The 13,290-nt window shown below is 43.4% G+C and overlaps 1 protein-coding gene across 1 annotated transcript in view; it reads right to left on the reverse strand.

Moving 5' to 3' along the window:
- EFTUD2 (elongation factor Tu GTP binding domain containing 2) overlaps positions 1-13,283 on the reverse strand; it is a 40,821-nt gene extending 27,538 nt beyond the window's left edge. Inside the window, exons 1-6 of the mRNA XM_045489199.1 lie at positions 13,030-13,283; positions 9,362-9,470; positions 3,563-3,728; positions 2,818-2,896; positions 1,242-1,317; positions 694-759 (exon numbers count right to left, since the gene is read on the reverse strand). Coding sequence (XP_045345155.1) covers positions 694-759; positions 1,242-1,317; positions 2,818-2,896; positions 3,563-3,728; positions 9,362-9,466 — 492 coding nt within the window. The 5' untranslated portion in view covers positions 9,467-9,470; positions 13,030-13,283. The remainder of the gene's footprint in view (positions 1-693; positions 760-1,241; positions 1,318-2,817; positions 2,897-3,562; positions 3,729-9,361; positions 9,471-13,029) is intronic.
- Between the last annotated feature and the right edge of the window lie 7 nt (positions 13,284-13,290).

A 13,290-nucleotide genomic window follows, 5' to 3' on the forward strand; every position in this document is an offset into this window, starting at 1 on the left:
ATCAATCACTTTCCCCCACCAGCTCCCAACTCAAGGGTTTCTGCCTCAGAAGGATAGATGGAAGACAGAAGGGTATTCTACAGAAATTCCAAACAATGAGACCAGTGCCCTCTCAGATGGAAAATGCTCCTGAATGGATTTTTCTGGGGGGTTAGGGTGGTCACCGAGGACCAGGTATGGCTGGAGAGCTCAATTTGATCAAATACACTGAATTCTAAAGTGGTGAAGGGAGACATATCCAGCCTTTATGGAACGCCCCGCACGTCAAAACACTCAATCTAGCAGACACAGAACATTTATTGCTCTGAGACTTCCAGCCACACTTGGCCTCATTCACAGGCATTTAAATTTATCATGAAAACAACAAGGTCCAATTGTATTATATTTATAGAGTAGACTATTAATACTATGACAGGAAAGAACAGGCTATAAAAGTCAGGATATATCAGAACAGAGGAAAGATCCCAAGTGCAGAACAGATCATCCAAAAATACTGCAGGTTAATATTCTCTATGCTCTCGAGAAAGTTAAAATTACTTTCTTAAAGGCTATGAATAGAGATTACAATTATAAAGCAGCACTTTGTAGGTGTCATTATTTATAACAAGAGTGGGAAAATGGAAGGAAAGGGAAAGAGAGAGACACCATATTCTGAATGGTTCATCCTAAACCCTCCACAGAATTTCTACTCACATCTTGGTCATAACGCTTCCTGATTTCCGGGTGAGTCTGCTCTATTAAACAATCTACAAAACATGTCTGAAAGGGAAGAGAAGGTTAAGATCTGTCAAGCACAAAGGAAAATCTACTCTACCCCTCCCCCAGTGCCCAATACACCACATAACTTAGGGATAAGGAGAGGAAGAGGAGAGCAAGGAGGATTATGGGACAGCAAGGGATTAACACTGAAGCCACAGGATTATTTTCAAATGAAAGATGAAATCTTTCTTGGACAAAGCATTCCCCCAGGAAATGAAAACTTATAAAATCAGAGTAAGGCTCAATTTCCCCTCTTCTGTCCAGATGTAGACACAAGGCTGTAAGTGGCTTAGAAACAGGCTCCACCTGCTGCTCAGGAAAAGCTAGAATTTCACAAAATGGATTCACACTAGGCATGGAGGCCCCCCAGAATCAGGAGGTCCAATGTTATGGCTTCAAACCCCAACCTGTGACTCTGAGGGCTGAAAAAAAGAGCAGGAACTAAGAGAAATCCTGTTCCAAGTAGCTGAAAGTTCTCTCACCTTGCCATGGTGGAGATGGCCACAGAGGGTCACATTTCTGATGAGCTCCGAGTTATCCATCAAATCTGCCAAGAAGCTGAAAGGAGAAAGGGAAAGAGAAAAGGGACTTTGGCAAAAGCTTCCAAGTGGGGAGTGGCACAGAGCTGTTTCAGGTATTTTGTCAGGAACAACTCTCAGACCAACTGGAGAGCACTCAGAGGCACACGTGAATTTCTACATCTACGTGGTTCTGGTTCTGGCTCTGGGAACGGAAGAGACTTACCCGCGAGGTGAACCAACCTATGAAATGGGGATTTCACCAGTAAAATCATGAGATTTCAAAAGCAAGCAAGAAAAGCAAACCCAAATACCAGTACGAATACACACGGGCACACACACAAGGACTGCCCCATTCAAAATCTCCAGGTTAGACACTATAGATTTATTCCATTAATGCTAAGGGGACTTAAAATCACTGAGAGAGCTTCTCTTTCGAAATTGTCCTCAGAGCTAGTTAACAAAACTTTTGAGAAACCCCCATCTCGTTAATGAGTTCCATCTTGATCAAAACCAGCACCATCTGTCTTGTTTATCACCTGCATTACTAATGGCGGGTAGCCTTCAGAGGACTTTGGCTCTTTGAAATCTCTAGCCCGCTTTCAAAGACTGGAAATTTGGGGGAACCTAGGTGGCTCAGTCGGTTCAGTGTCTGACTCTTGGTTTTGGTTCAGGTTATGAGCCCAGAGTCATGAAATCAAGCCCTGTGTTGGGCTCCACATTGAGCGTGGAACCTGCTTAAGATTCACTCTCTCTCTTTCTCTCTCTTTCCCTCTCTGCCCCCTCCCTAGCTCACACTCTCTAAAATAATAAAATAAAATAAAATAAAATAAAATAAAATAAAAGTTTAAGAAACAAAGATTGGAAAATTTAAAAAATCACCAGTGAGAACACAAGAGAACATGAAGCAAGTTTGGAAGATAATTGAAAAGTTGTTTCCAAAACGGCTGAATGAGGGCAGGTGAGCTGACCATTCCAGAAGGGACCCTACTCTTTCAGATGTACTAGATGTCAACATTTTTTTTTTAAGTTTCATTATCTAATAATGAGTCACAAGCACTTCAACATAATGGGGACCTTACAAATGCAATTCATCAATGAAAATATTTTCAAAAGTCTGCTGTATGAAGAGTCTAAGTACTCTACACATGTATCCACCTACTTGTGCCCTCCTTTCCAAAATATAGAATTGTTATATTCCCCAAACACTTAGCAATCTTATCAAGTCAAAATGCGCTCTGGTGGTCTCAACACTGGCCATTACAATACCCAGTTCTGTCTCCAAGGGTGGCTTCTAATACCAAACTAAGGGGTTGGAAGAGAAAAGGCTGAAGTCTGAATGAGAGCCAGGAGAAAAGTTAAGATGGACTCTACATAGTCCAGCAACCATGTATACTCAAGGAAAATTCTGGCAAATTTTAGGGGAGGATTTTTGCTTTTATAATTCATTGGTTACTTCAACCACAAACCACCTCCTACCTCCACAGAAAAATGAACCCACACTATTTGTGCAGAGAGGCTGAGAAACCTTGTAACTTACTCCATTTCATACACCGTGACAGGTAAAGTCTGCTCCATCAGAGTGAACTTCTTGGTTTTCACCGGCTTAATTATAGGTTCTAGGCAGGAAAACAAAAGTTGTGATGTGCAGGTTGGCATAAAACATAAAAATACAGAGCCCCATTTCAGTAGACTGAGCTTTCAGAATGTATGATATGTGACATCAATTTATGTTATTCTCAAGGATCACTCATACGTTCAGACACATTTGGGAATGCAGTTTGGCACAAGACAGAGAAGGCTCTCAAACTATGGAGTGAGGGGTTTGGACTTCATTTTGTGGGAGGAAGGGAAAGGGACTGGATATAGGCTGAGATCAGTGTCAGTTCAAAATCTATCCTTGCATTTATGAAATCCAACCACTTCCCAGAAGATGAATGAAAATGATTAAAGAAGTGGAAGATCAGCACTGTGTGGACTGGGTAAAGGAGTTGGGATTCTTTGGATGGAAAAACAGCTCACGCCAGACAAAGAACTTAAAATACAGTCATAAGCACCGAAACCAAAATTCAATAAATAAAGAAGCGATTCCTATTTGCTTAGTAACAAGCTACAGGTTGTACTACATATTAAAACAGGGTTAGACAAATCTCAATTCGGAAGCAATACTGAGCATAGTGAAGAAAAACGAATGAGTTCATTCGCTGAACTTTCCACACAGACCACGGCTACAAACTGAAGCTTTCTTGATCTCACCTCTCACGACCCGGTGCCTGCTGACTTACCGGTGAGAGGCTGGGTGTCTTCCTCTTGCACGATGGTCTCCACCTCAGGACCGTACACCTCCTCAGCTGTGGGGTAGTACTTCTTGTCCTCGTGCAGCACCACCTCCATCCCAGGGTGGTCCTCATCGTGATCTCCTACGTCATCGTCATCGTCATCATCATCCATCTAAGAGCAAGAGAGGGGAGGAGGTCCTGAGAGGCACACACCTTTCCTTCTCAGTGACCGTCTACGTTATGTGACTCAAGAGCAATGACTTCACAGGCTTGACAGCTTCTTATTTTGAGTTCAGCGCCAGGGAGTCAGTGGGGCAGGCTCTACTCTTGCGTGATCCTTTACAAAGACAAGTCTGTACAGATGGCTCTCCTGCTTCAAGCTAGCCCCTTCCTACATGTGGATCACAAGTGGACGGAGACTGGAGAAAAGAAATTGCTTATCATAACACATCCTTTTAAGGGGAAAAATCACTTCCTTCAAGGGCAGAAGTCAGAAATAAGAGGTAGAAGCTGGGAACAAGTTCATACCTTTAAATTTTTTACTTAGATTCAGAGCTGTTCTTGAAAAATACCTTTGTGACAGATAATAACAGGTGTTGGTGAGGATGTGGAGAAACTGGAACCCTCAGACACTGCTGGTGGGAATGTAAAATGGTGCAGCCACTTTGGAAAAGTTTGGTAGTTCCTCAAAATGTTAACCACAGAGTTACCCTACGACCCAGTAATTCTGTTAATAGATGTATACCCAAGACAACTGAAAACCTAAGTTACACAAAAAGTTATACACACACGTTCATAGTAGCATTACTCACAATGGTCAAAAAGTGGAAACAACCCAAATGTCAATCAACTGATGACTGGATAAATAAAATGTGGTATATTTATACAATGGAATATCATTTGACAAAAAAAATGAAATATTTACACCTGCTACCACATGGACAAACCTTGAAAATATTATGCTAAGTGACAGGAGCCAGACACAAAAGGCCACACATATTGTAGGATTCCACTTATATGTAATGCCCAGAATAGGCAAATCTATAGAGACAGAAGGTAGATTAGTGGTTGCCTAGGGCTGGGAGAATTGCAGGGCAATGGTTTAGGGGTATGGGGCTTCTTTCTGGGATGATGAAAGTATTTTACAACTGTTTCTGACAAATAAAAAGTAAATAAATAAATAATATTTAAAACGGGGTGCCTGCGGGTGCCTGGGTGGCTCAGTCAGTTAAGCGTCTGACTTTAGCTCAGGTCATGATCCCAAAGTTCATGGTTCAAGCCCCACATCAGGCTCTGTGCTGACAGCTCAGCTTGGAACTGCTTTGGATTCTGTGTCTCCCTCTCTCTCTGCCCCTCCCCTGCTCATGCTCTGTCTCTCAAATATAAATAAAAATAAAAATAAAATAAAATGGAGTGCCTGGGTGGATCAGTTGGTTGCACATCCAACTCTTGATTTTGGCCTAGGTCATGATCCTAGGATTGTGGGATTGAGCACCGTGTTGGGGGCTCTGTGCCGAGTGTGGAGCCTCATTAGGATTCTCTCTCTCTCTCTCTCTCTCTCTCTCTCTCTCTCTCTCCCCCCCCTTCCCCTCCTACCCCACCCCTTGCTTATCCCCCCTCCCCAACTTTTGTATGTGCTCTCTCTAAAATAAAACTTAATAAATAAATAAATAAATTAATTAATTAATTAATTAAAATAGTTGTTTGTGATGATGGTTGCCAGTGAGAAGGAAAACTAGGGGGTTCCGGGGAAGCCAACAGAAGAGGGGATTTTAAGGAGGGAGTGATCAGCCGGGTCAGATGCTGCAGATAGGTCAAGTAAGATGAGGACTGGGTCTGGGGCAGAGGTCACTAGTGACTTTGACAAGAGCGGGCTCTGTGGAATGGGAGAAGCAGAGGATAGGAATGGGTTTGACATAAAAAGGGAGGAGAGGATTTGGAGACAGCAAGTATCACTAACTGTTTTGAGATATGCTGCAATGGGAAGCAGGGTAACAGGAAGGGGGATATTGGATCAGTTAAGAGGATTTTAAGATGAAATATCAACATGTCTATATGCTGATGGGAATGATCTAGCGGAGGAAAAACTGGCACAGGAGGGGGAGAACTCACAGGTAGGTGAGAAGGGATGGGACCTAGTTTCTAGTAGATAGGAACGCAAACAAATCATCCATAAGAACAGGAGGGAAGGCATATGGCACAGAGGTAGGGAGGTGGGTGGATATACTGGTGGGAGCCTATTTTCCTTCACACAAATTCCAGCACGTCAACTTCTTTCTTAAAAAGAACAAGAAACCCTCCAGTGGTATGCCGACTGGCTACCTCTATCACCTTTACGCTCTACTTCTATTAACGTGACCTGACATTACATTAGCTCTCTGGGTAGCTGTACATATTCTCCCGGTGGTGGCCCCACAATGGCTATTAAGCCAGTTCCCTCCGGCCCCATACTGCTGACTGCATTTTGAATCTAACTGTAGGATTTTATGTAATAATTTCCAACTACCTGTAATTAATTCTAGCTGGGTATCCTGTTGGTAGCTCAAACTTGACAAATCTAAAATAAAACTACCCATGCGCCTTTTTCTCATTTCTATTTAATAACCAGTGTTCTGCTAGTCATCTCACTGCTCCCATTTTCTTCCCCCCCCCCACCTCCACACCTGTGCACCCTTCCACCGTGATGAGCTCCTGGCCTCCTGACCCTCCCTTCACTAAAGGAAGGGTCCCAGCATCGTGCTTTGATCATGTCACCCCCTTTCTTTTTTTTAATTTATTTTATTTTATTTTTATTTTTTGTCACCCCTTTCTCCCAGTTCTCCATTCAAGGCCTTCCAGAGTCTGGTCCCTCCTCCTCTGTGCTTCATCCCTGCAGCCGTCCTCCAAGGACTGCGCTGTGGCAACTGGGAGGAGAAATCATTTCCTCCTAACATGCAACCTCTGGGCTCCTGCTCATTGCACTCCTTTCTAGAATGTTCTTCCTTCTTTCCTCCCTCCATTATCAAAATCATACGCACCTCTTTACTGTTACATCAAAACAAAAACGTTTTTAAAGTCTGTGCATCCCGTGTGGACAGGGAGGTTACAAGAACTCTCGTTCTGCTGGAAGCAGTATGGACTACAGGCAAGCTGAGGAACAATCTGACTGCACTTCGTGAAAACCCCTGAACTAAACTAAACCCCTGAAATAAACACATTAAATATGTACCTGATCCTGGGATCTGCAACTCTGCTTTTGGGAATATAACCCAAAGGCATTTTCACATGGTACAGAAAGGGACATATCGGAGAATATCCACTGCAGCTTTATTTTTGGGGAGGAAGAAAGCAATGCCCACCAGGGATTACTGAGCAGCAATCAGACCAGACGGACACACAGCACCAGAGGATGGATCCAAAAGCACATCACTCACCGCAGTGCCCAGTGGAAGAAGTGAGAAGCAGGAAGACACAGAAACCTGATGCCACTGCGGTACTTACGTTAACAATGCAACCACTCACATTTTATACATCATACTAACAGAGACACACGTGCACGTGCTATAATGATTACTGTGGTAACAGGCACGAGAAAGAGATAAAAAGGAATTAATAAGTAAACTAAACAAGAGCAGGACCCTGCACGAGCAACAGTATCAAGGAGCATGAACCAGAGTAGGAGGAACTCAACACTAGGGACTGAGGGGAGAATGTTCACACATAGCCTAAGCGATCCCATTTTTTCTTTAAAGTATTTCTTTGTTAACAGCATTAGTGAAATATAATTGACATTCCCCAAAATTCACCCATTTTAAGTGCACAATTCAGTGGTTTTTTAATATATTCAGAGCTGTGCAACCACCACCACAAACGACGTTACGTTTTTGTTACCCCAAAAAGAAATCCTGTACCCTTCGGCCATCACTCCCCAATTCCGTGGCCCGAATTGAAGGCAACCACTAATCACTCCACTGTCTATCCCTACAGATGCCTCCCCAGTCTTTGGCTCCACTATGAACATCACTTCCTCAGATACCTCTCTTGGTCATCCCAGCCAGAAATAATCCCTCCTTATAAACTATTACTACAGTACTAAGATAAAATTATTTAAACGGCACTTGTCCCTCCCTGCTTCATGCTATACATATTTTCATACTTCATCTCTCCTGGTGGGCAGTAGGTTCCTGGAGGGCAGAGACAGTGCCTTGGCTCTCTCTGTATCATGATCCCTTGCAAACAGTAAGTGATTATAAATAATGAATTCCTTTATTTAGCTCAGTATTCAAGTTTGTTGAGATCACTCTGAATTAAGAGTCTGCTATCCAGTGTGTTAGCTTATGTCATGTGTGAATTCTCTATCTTCAACTAGGTCATTGATAAAATGGTTAAAGGATGAGACCAACCATGGACGCCTGGGGCACGTCACCTCTGGTGGTGATCCATTAATCGATACTCTTTGGGTCCCACTGTTCTGTCAGCTGTGACCTCTCCTAACTGTATTATAACCCAGCCCATATTCTTTCCATGAGGCCATCATGAGTTATAATGATTACCTTAGGAAGAGTGAAATAGAATAAGGACCAAAAAGACTTTCTATCTATTTGATCTGAATGAGAATGTATTCACCAATTGCTTGTAAGGTGAAAAATATCTCTTTAAAATATTCTTAAAAATTGTTTTTAATGTTTATTTTTGAGAGACAGAGAGTGAGAGGGCAGAGAGAGGGAGACAGAATCCGAAGCAGGCTCCAGGCTCTGAGCTGTCAGCACAGAGCCCGATGCAGGACTCAAACTCATGGACCGTGAGATCATGACCTAAGCCAAAGTCAGACACCCAACCAACTGAGCTACCCAGGCACCCTTCTCTTTAAGATATTTTTAAAAAGAAAAACTTGGATCGAGCACATGGGTGACTCAGTCGGTTGAGCATCCGGCTCTTGATTTCGGCTCAGGTCATGGCCCCAGTCTTGTGGGATTGAGCCCCTTGTCAGGTGTGGAGCCTGCTCGGGATTCTCTCTCTCTTCCATTCCTCCCTCTCACAATAAATAAACATTAAAAAAAAAAAAAAAGGAAAAAACTGACTTATAAAAAAAATTAAGGGGCGCCTGGGTGGCGCAGTCGGTTAAGCGTCCGACTTCAGCCAGGTCACGATCTCGCGGTCCGGGAGTTCGAGCCCCGCGTCAGGCTCTGGGCTGATGGCTCAGAGCCTGGAGCCTGTTTCCGATTCTGTGTCTCCCTCTCTCTCTGCCCCTCCCCCGTTCATGCTCTGGTCTCTCTCTGTCCCAAAAATAAACGTTGGAAAAAAAAAATTAAAAAAAAAAAAAAAAAAAAAAAAAAAATTAAAACCTGGGGCATCTAGGTGGCTCAGTCACTTAATCGTCTGACTTCAGCTCAGGTCATGATCTCGCAGTCTGTGGGTTCGAGCCCCATGTTGGGGTCTGTGCTGTCTCTCTCTCAGAATAAATATATAAACATAAAATAATTATTAAAAAAAAAGGTGCAATGTGACAGATGTACACAGGATATTATGGGAGCACAGATGATCCAGTACTTTTTTTTCTTTTTTTTTTTTTAACGTTTATTTATTTTTGAGATAGAGAGAGACAGAGCATGAACGGGGGAGGGTCAGAGAGAGGGAGACACAGAATCCGAAACAGGCTCCAGGCTCTGAGCTGTCAGCACAGAGCCCGACGCGGGGCTCGAACTCACGGATCGTGAGATCATGACCTGAGCCGAAGTCGGCTGCTTAACCGACTGAGCCACCCAGGCGCCCCTTTTTTTTTCTTTTTTAAGAGAAAGATGAAAAATTGCAATAAATTTGTTTTACCTCATCAAGATCTTTGGTCTCTCTGCCCAGTTCATCATCATCTTCATCAGAATCAAGCTCTGGTCCAATATAATTTCCAAACTCGTCATATAAGTCGGTATCCATGATGCTAAAATTCAAGGAAAAGAGGACTTAGATTCTGGCAAGGTAGCCAAGGTCTCCACAACACAGCCCCGTATTTCTAACCTTACAGTTGACTGCATCCGTCCACACATCTCCTCTCCAGTTACAGCCACCCACTGACTGCTCCTCCCAAAGCCCTGTACTTTCCCCTCCTCGCTGTTCTACTTGTTGTCCCTGTTTCCCTTCTCTTCTCCTATTCTTGTAATACTAAAAAGATTTTAACTTTAAAATAATTTAATACCAGAGAGTTGCAAAGTAGCACAAATAATTTTTTTTCCTAAATTACTTGAGAATAAGTTGCTGACAGTGCCTCATCACCCCCTAATACTTGAGAGTAGGAGTTTAGCAAACTATGCCCTGTGGCCAATCTCGACTACTGCTGGTTTTCATACAGCCCCCAAGCTAAAAATGCCCTTTATTTTTAAAGTTGAAAAAAAAAAAATCAAAAGAATATTTCATGATATGTGCAAATTAATTGCATAAAATTCAAATTTCAGTGTCTATAAAAACAGCTTTATTGGAACACAGCCATGCTCATTCATTTATAATGTCTGTGATTGCTTTTACACTGTTAACAGCAAAGTTGAGTAGCTGCAACTGAGACCATATGGCTCAACCAGCCTAAAATGTTTACTATCTGACCCTTGGTAGAAAAAGTTTTCCAACCTCTGCCTCAGTGTGTGTGATTCCTACAAACAAGGACATTTTCCTACATAACCAAAACACAACGATCAAAATCAGAAAATGAATAGTGACACATTACTACCACCTAATCCACAGACCTCTATTCAACATTCACAAATTGATTTTTTTTTTAAGTTTGTTTATTTATTTATTTAGAGCAAGCATGAGCAGGGGAGGGGCAGAAAGAGGGGGAGAGAGAGAATCCCAAGCAGGCTCTGCATGGTCAGTGTGGAGCCGAGCCGACACAGGGCTCAAACCCACAAACCATGAGATCATGACCTGAGCCCAAACCAAGAGGAGGATGCTTAACTGACTGAGCCACCCAGACACCCCCACAAACTGTTCTAATAATGTCCTGCACAGCAAAAAAGGCCAACCTAGGATCCCATGTTTGCATTCAACAACAGCTCCCCAGTCTCCCCTTGACTTTTATGACACTACACTTTTGAAGGTTACAGGCTATTGATTTTTGTAAAATGTCCCTTAATTTGGGCTTGCCTGATATTTCCCTATGATTAGATTCAGGTTTTGTTTTTTTGGCAGAATATCTCAGAAGTAATGCAGTGTTCCTTTCAGTGCATCTCTTATCAGGTGGTTCATGATTTTAATTTGTCTCATTAGTGGTGATGTTAATTTAATCACTCAATTATGGTGATATTTCCCAGACTTTTCCAATGTCAAGTTACTAGTTTTATCATTGTAATTAATAAGTATTTTCTGGGTTTTCTCTACTTCAATTATGGAAATTCTATTTAAAGTAGTAATTCAAATGCCACCTCCTTCCAGCTTTTCTAGATCCTCAATTTCTCACTCCCCTACATTGCTAGAGCCTTTTGTACCTTAATCAGCATTTAATTCTGCCATGAATGACAGTTTACTACTAATTAACCTCTCCAACAACCCTACGGTTTATAAGTAATAACAGACCAGAGGTGGGGTAACGGTTAAAAGAGTTCAAAGACCTAGATTTGAATCCTAACTTTGTCACTTAATAACTATGTACTTCAAGTAAGTTACTGCACTCCTCCAAATCTATTTCCTCAACTGGAAAATGGAGTGAGTAATCTCCACTGCATAAAAAGGTATGAGACTTAGGGGCGCCTGGGTGGCTCAGTTGGTAGAGCATCCTCTTGATTGTCCGTCAATCAAGAGTTGAGTGTCCAATTCTTGATTTTGGCTCAGGTCATGATCCCAGGGTTGTGGGATCAAGCCCTGTGTTTGGCTTCATGCTGAGCGTGGAGCCTCCTTGGGATTTATTCTCTCTCTCTCTCTCTCTCTCTCTCTCTCTCTCTCTTTCTCTCTCTCTCTCTCCCCCCCCCACCCCCACCCCAGGCTCAATAAATGTTAACAAGCATTATATTTTAGCCATTCTTTTTTTTTTTTTTTAATGTTTATTTTTGAGAGAGAGAGAGAGAGAGTGCACAGGCACAAGTGTGTGATCAGGGAAGGGGCAGAAAGAGAGAGGGAGACAGAGAATCTGAAGCAGGCTCCAGGTTCTGAGCTGTCAGCACAGAGCCCCCTGCAGGGCTCGAAACCACAAACCACAGATCATGACCTGAGCTGAAGTCGGATGTTTAACCGACAACCACGCAGGCACCCCTGGCCATTCCTGAATACAGGGACCTGTATTCCTTGTCCCTAGCTGCCAATGCCTAAGATAGTACCTTGCATAAGTAGAAGTGGATAAATGTTTCAAATATTTAATTCTGAGATAGTGATATTTATCTCAAGTAAAGGACTAGCTCTAAAACTTGTAACTAAATGTAAGTATAGTAACTTTCATGTGCATAGAGATTCTTTTTACTTCCAAAGAGCTATCACATCTGTGCTCATTTCATTCTCCCAAGATCCATGAAATCGCACACATTTTTAGAAAAGGCTGCTAATGGAACAAACCAAGCTAATGTCTACTCCAGAGTCATTGCACTCATTCTCTTCTCAAATGCTCTTCCCTTGGATATTATACCGTGTTCCTTCATTTTACTCAGGTCCCTTCCAAAATGTCACTCTCTGACAATGTCACTCTAAAATAAAAATAGTCCTCCCTGGGGCGCCTGGGTGGCTCAGTAGGTTAAGTGTCCGCTCCTGATTTTCGGCTCAGGTCAGGATCTCACGATTTATGATATCAAGCCCCTCATCCGGCTCTGTGCTGGCAGTGTGGAGCCTGCTTGGGCTCTCTCTCCCTCTCTCTGCCCTTCCCCCACTCTTTCTCTCAAAATAAACATTACAACAAATATAGTCCCCCTACACACATTCTCCAACCCCCGACTTTCACTGTTTTATTACTATTAGCACTAGTCCCTCCTTCACATGTATCTGTTCACGTCATTTTCACTATCATCTCCTCAACTATGATTTAAACAAAATCGTTTGTTTGTTTGTTTGTTTTTTCACTTAGAACTGTGTTGGCACAAAACAATACCTCGGTAAGTATCTGTTGAATGAATGAATGCCTCCTACAAGGTACAGAGAAGATAGCTGACTTGCCCACAGTTGCACAAAACTAGTGACCAAACTTCACTGCAGCTTCCCGCTACAGAATAAGGACGGAGGGAGCTTGGTAGAGAAGAAGTGAAGAAGGCAGAAATGGAAGAGGGATGAGATGGGACTGGACAGTAAGACAACGATCTCTGCCCAGGAAAGGAACTTTATGCACGGTCGACATTGAGGGAAGCCCGGAATCGAGGTGCGGGCTGTGGGGGGGGGGGCGTCTCTTTCCCTTTCTTGCTCCACGCTTGTTTACCCATCTGTAAAGCGAAAGGGGCAGAAAGCTTACAACGACCCTTCCAGATCTGACATTGTTTAATTTCTCATCCCAGCCGGAGCAACTTGCCCCTGATGCTGACCCCGCGCCAGCTCACCTGCCGCTCTCCCAGCCAAACGCTCCCAGTCCGCTGCCGGAGACCGCGCTTCCGCCCCACGCCGCCGCACCGCTGCGCCCGCCGTTCGGAAGGACCCCGCAGACGCGTTTCTGCTCCGGGGACAGTCCTTTGCCTGAGGGCCTGCTGGGAGGAATGCCAGCCGCGGACCCAGGAACCGAGGAGGTGGCGTCGTGGGTCCCCAAACCAAGATGTGGGCTGCTTCAAAGAGACTGAGGCCTGAGGAGGCACGAATCTGATCAG

Source organism: Leopardus geoffroyi, chromosome E1, assembly GCF_018350155.1.
Source record: "Leopardus geoffroyi isolate Oge1 chromosome E1, O.geoffroyi_Oge1_pat1.0, whole genome shotgun sequence".
NCBI lineage: Eukaryota > Metazoa > Chordata > Mammalia > Carnivora > Felidae > Leopardus > Leopardus geoffroyi.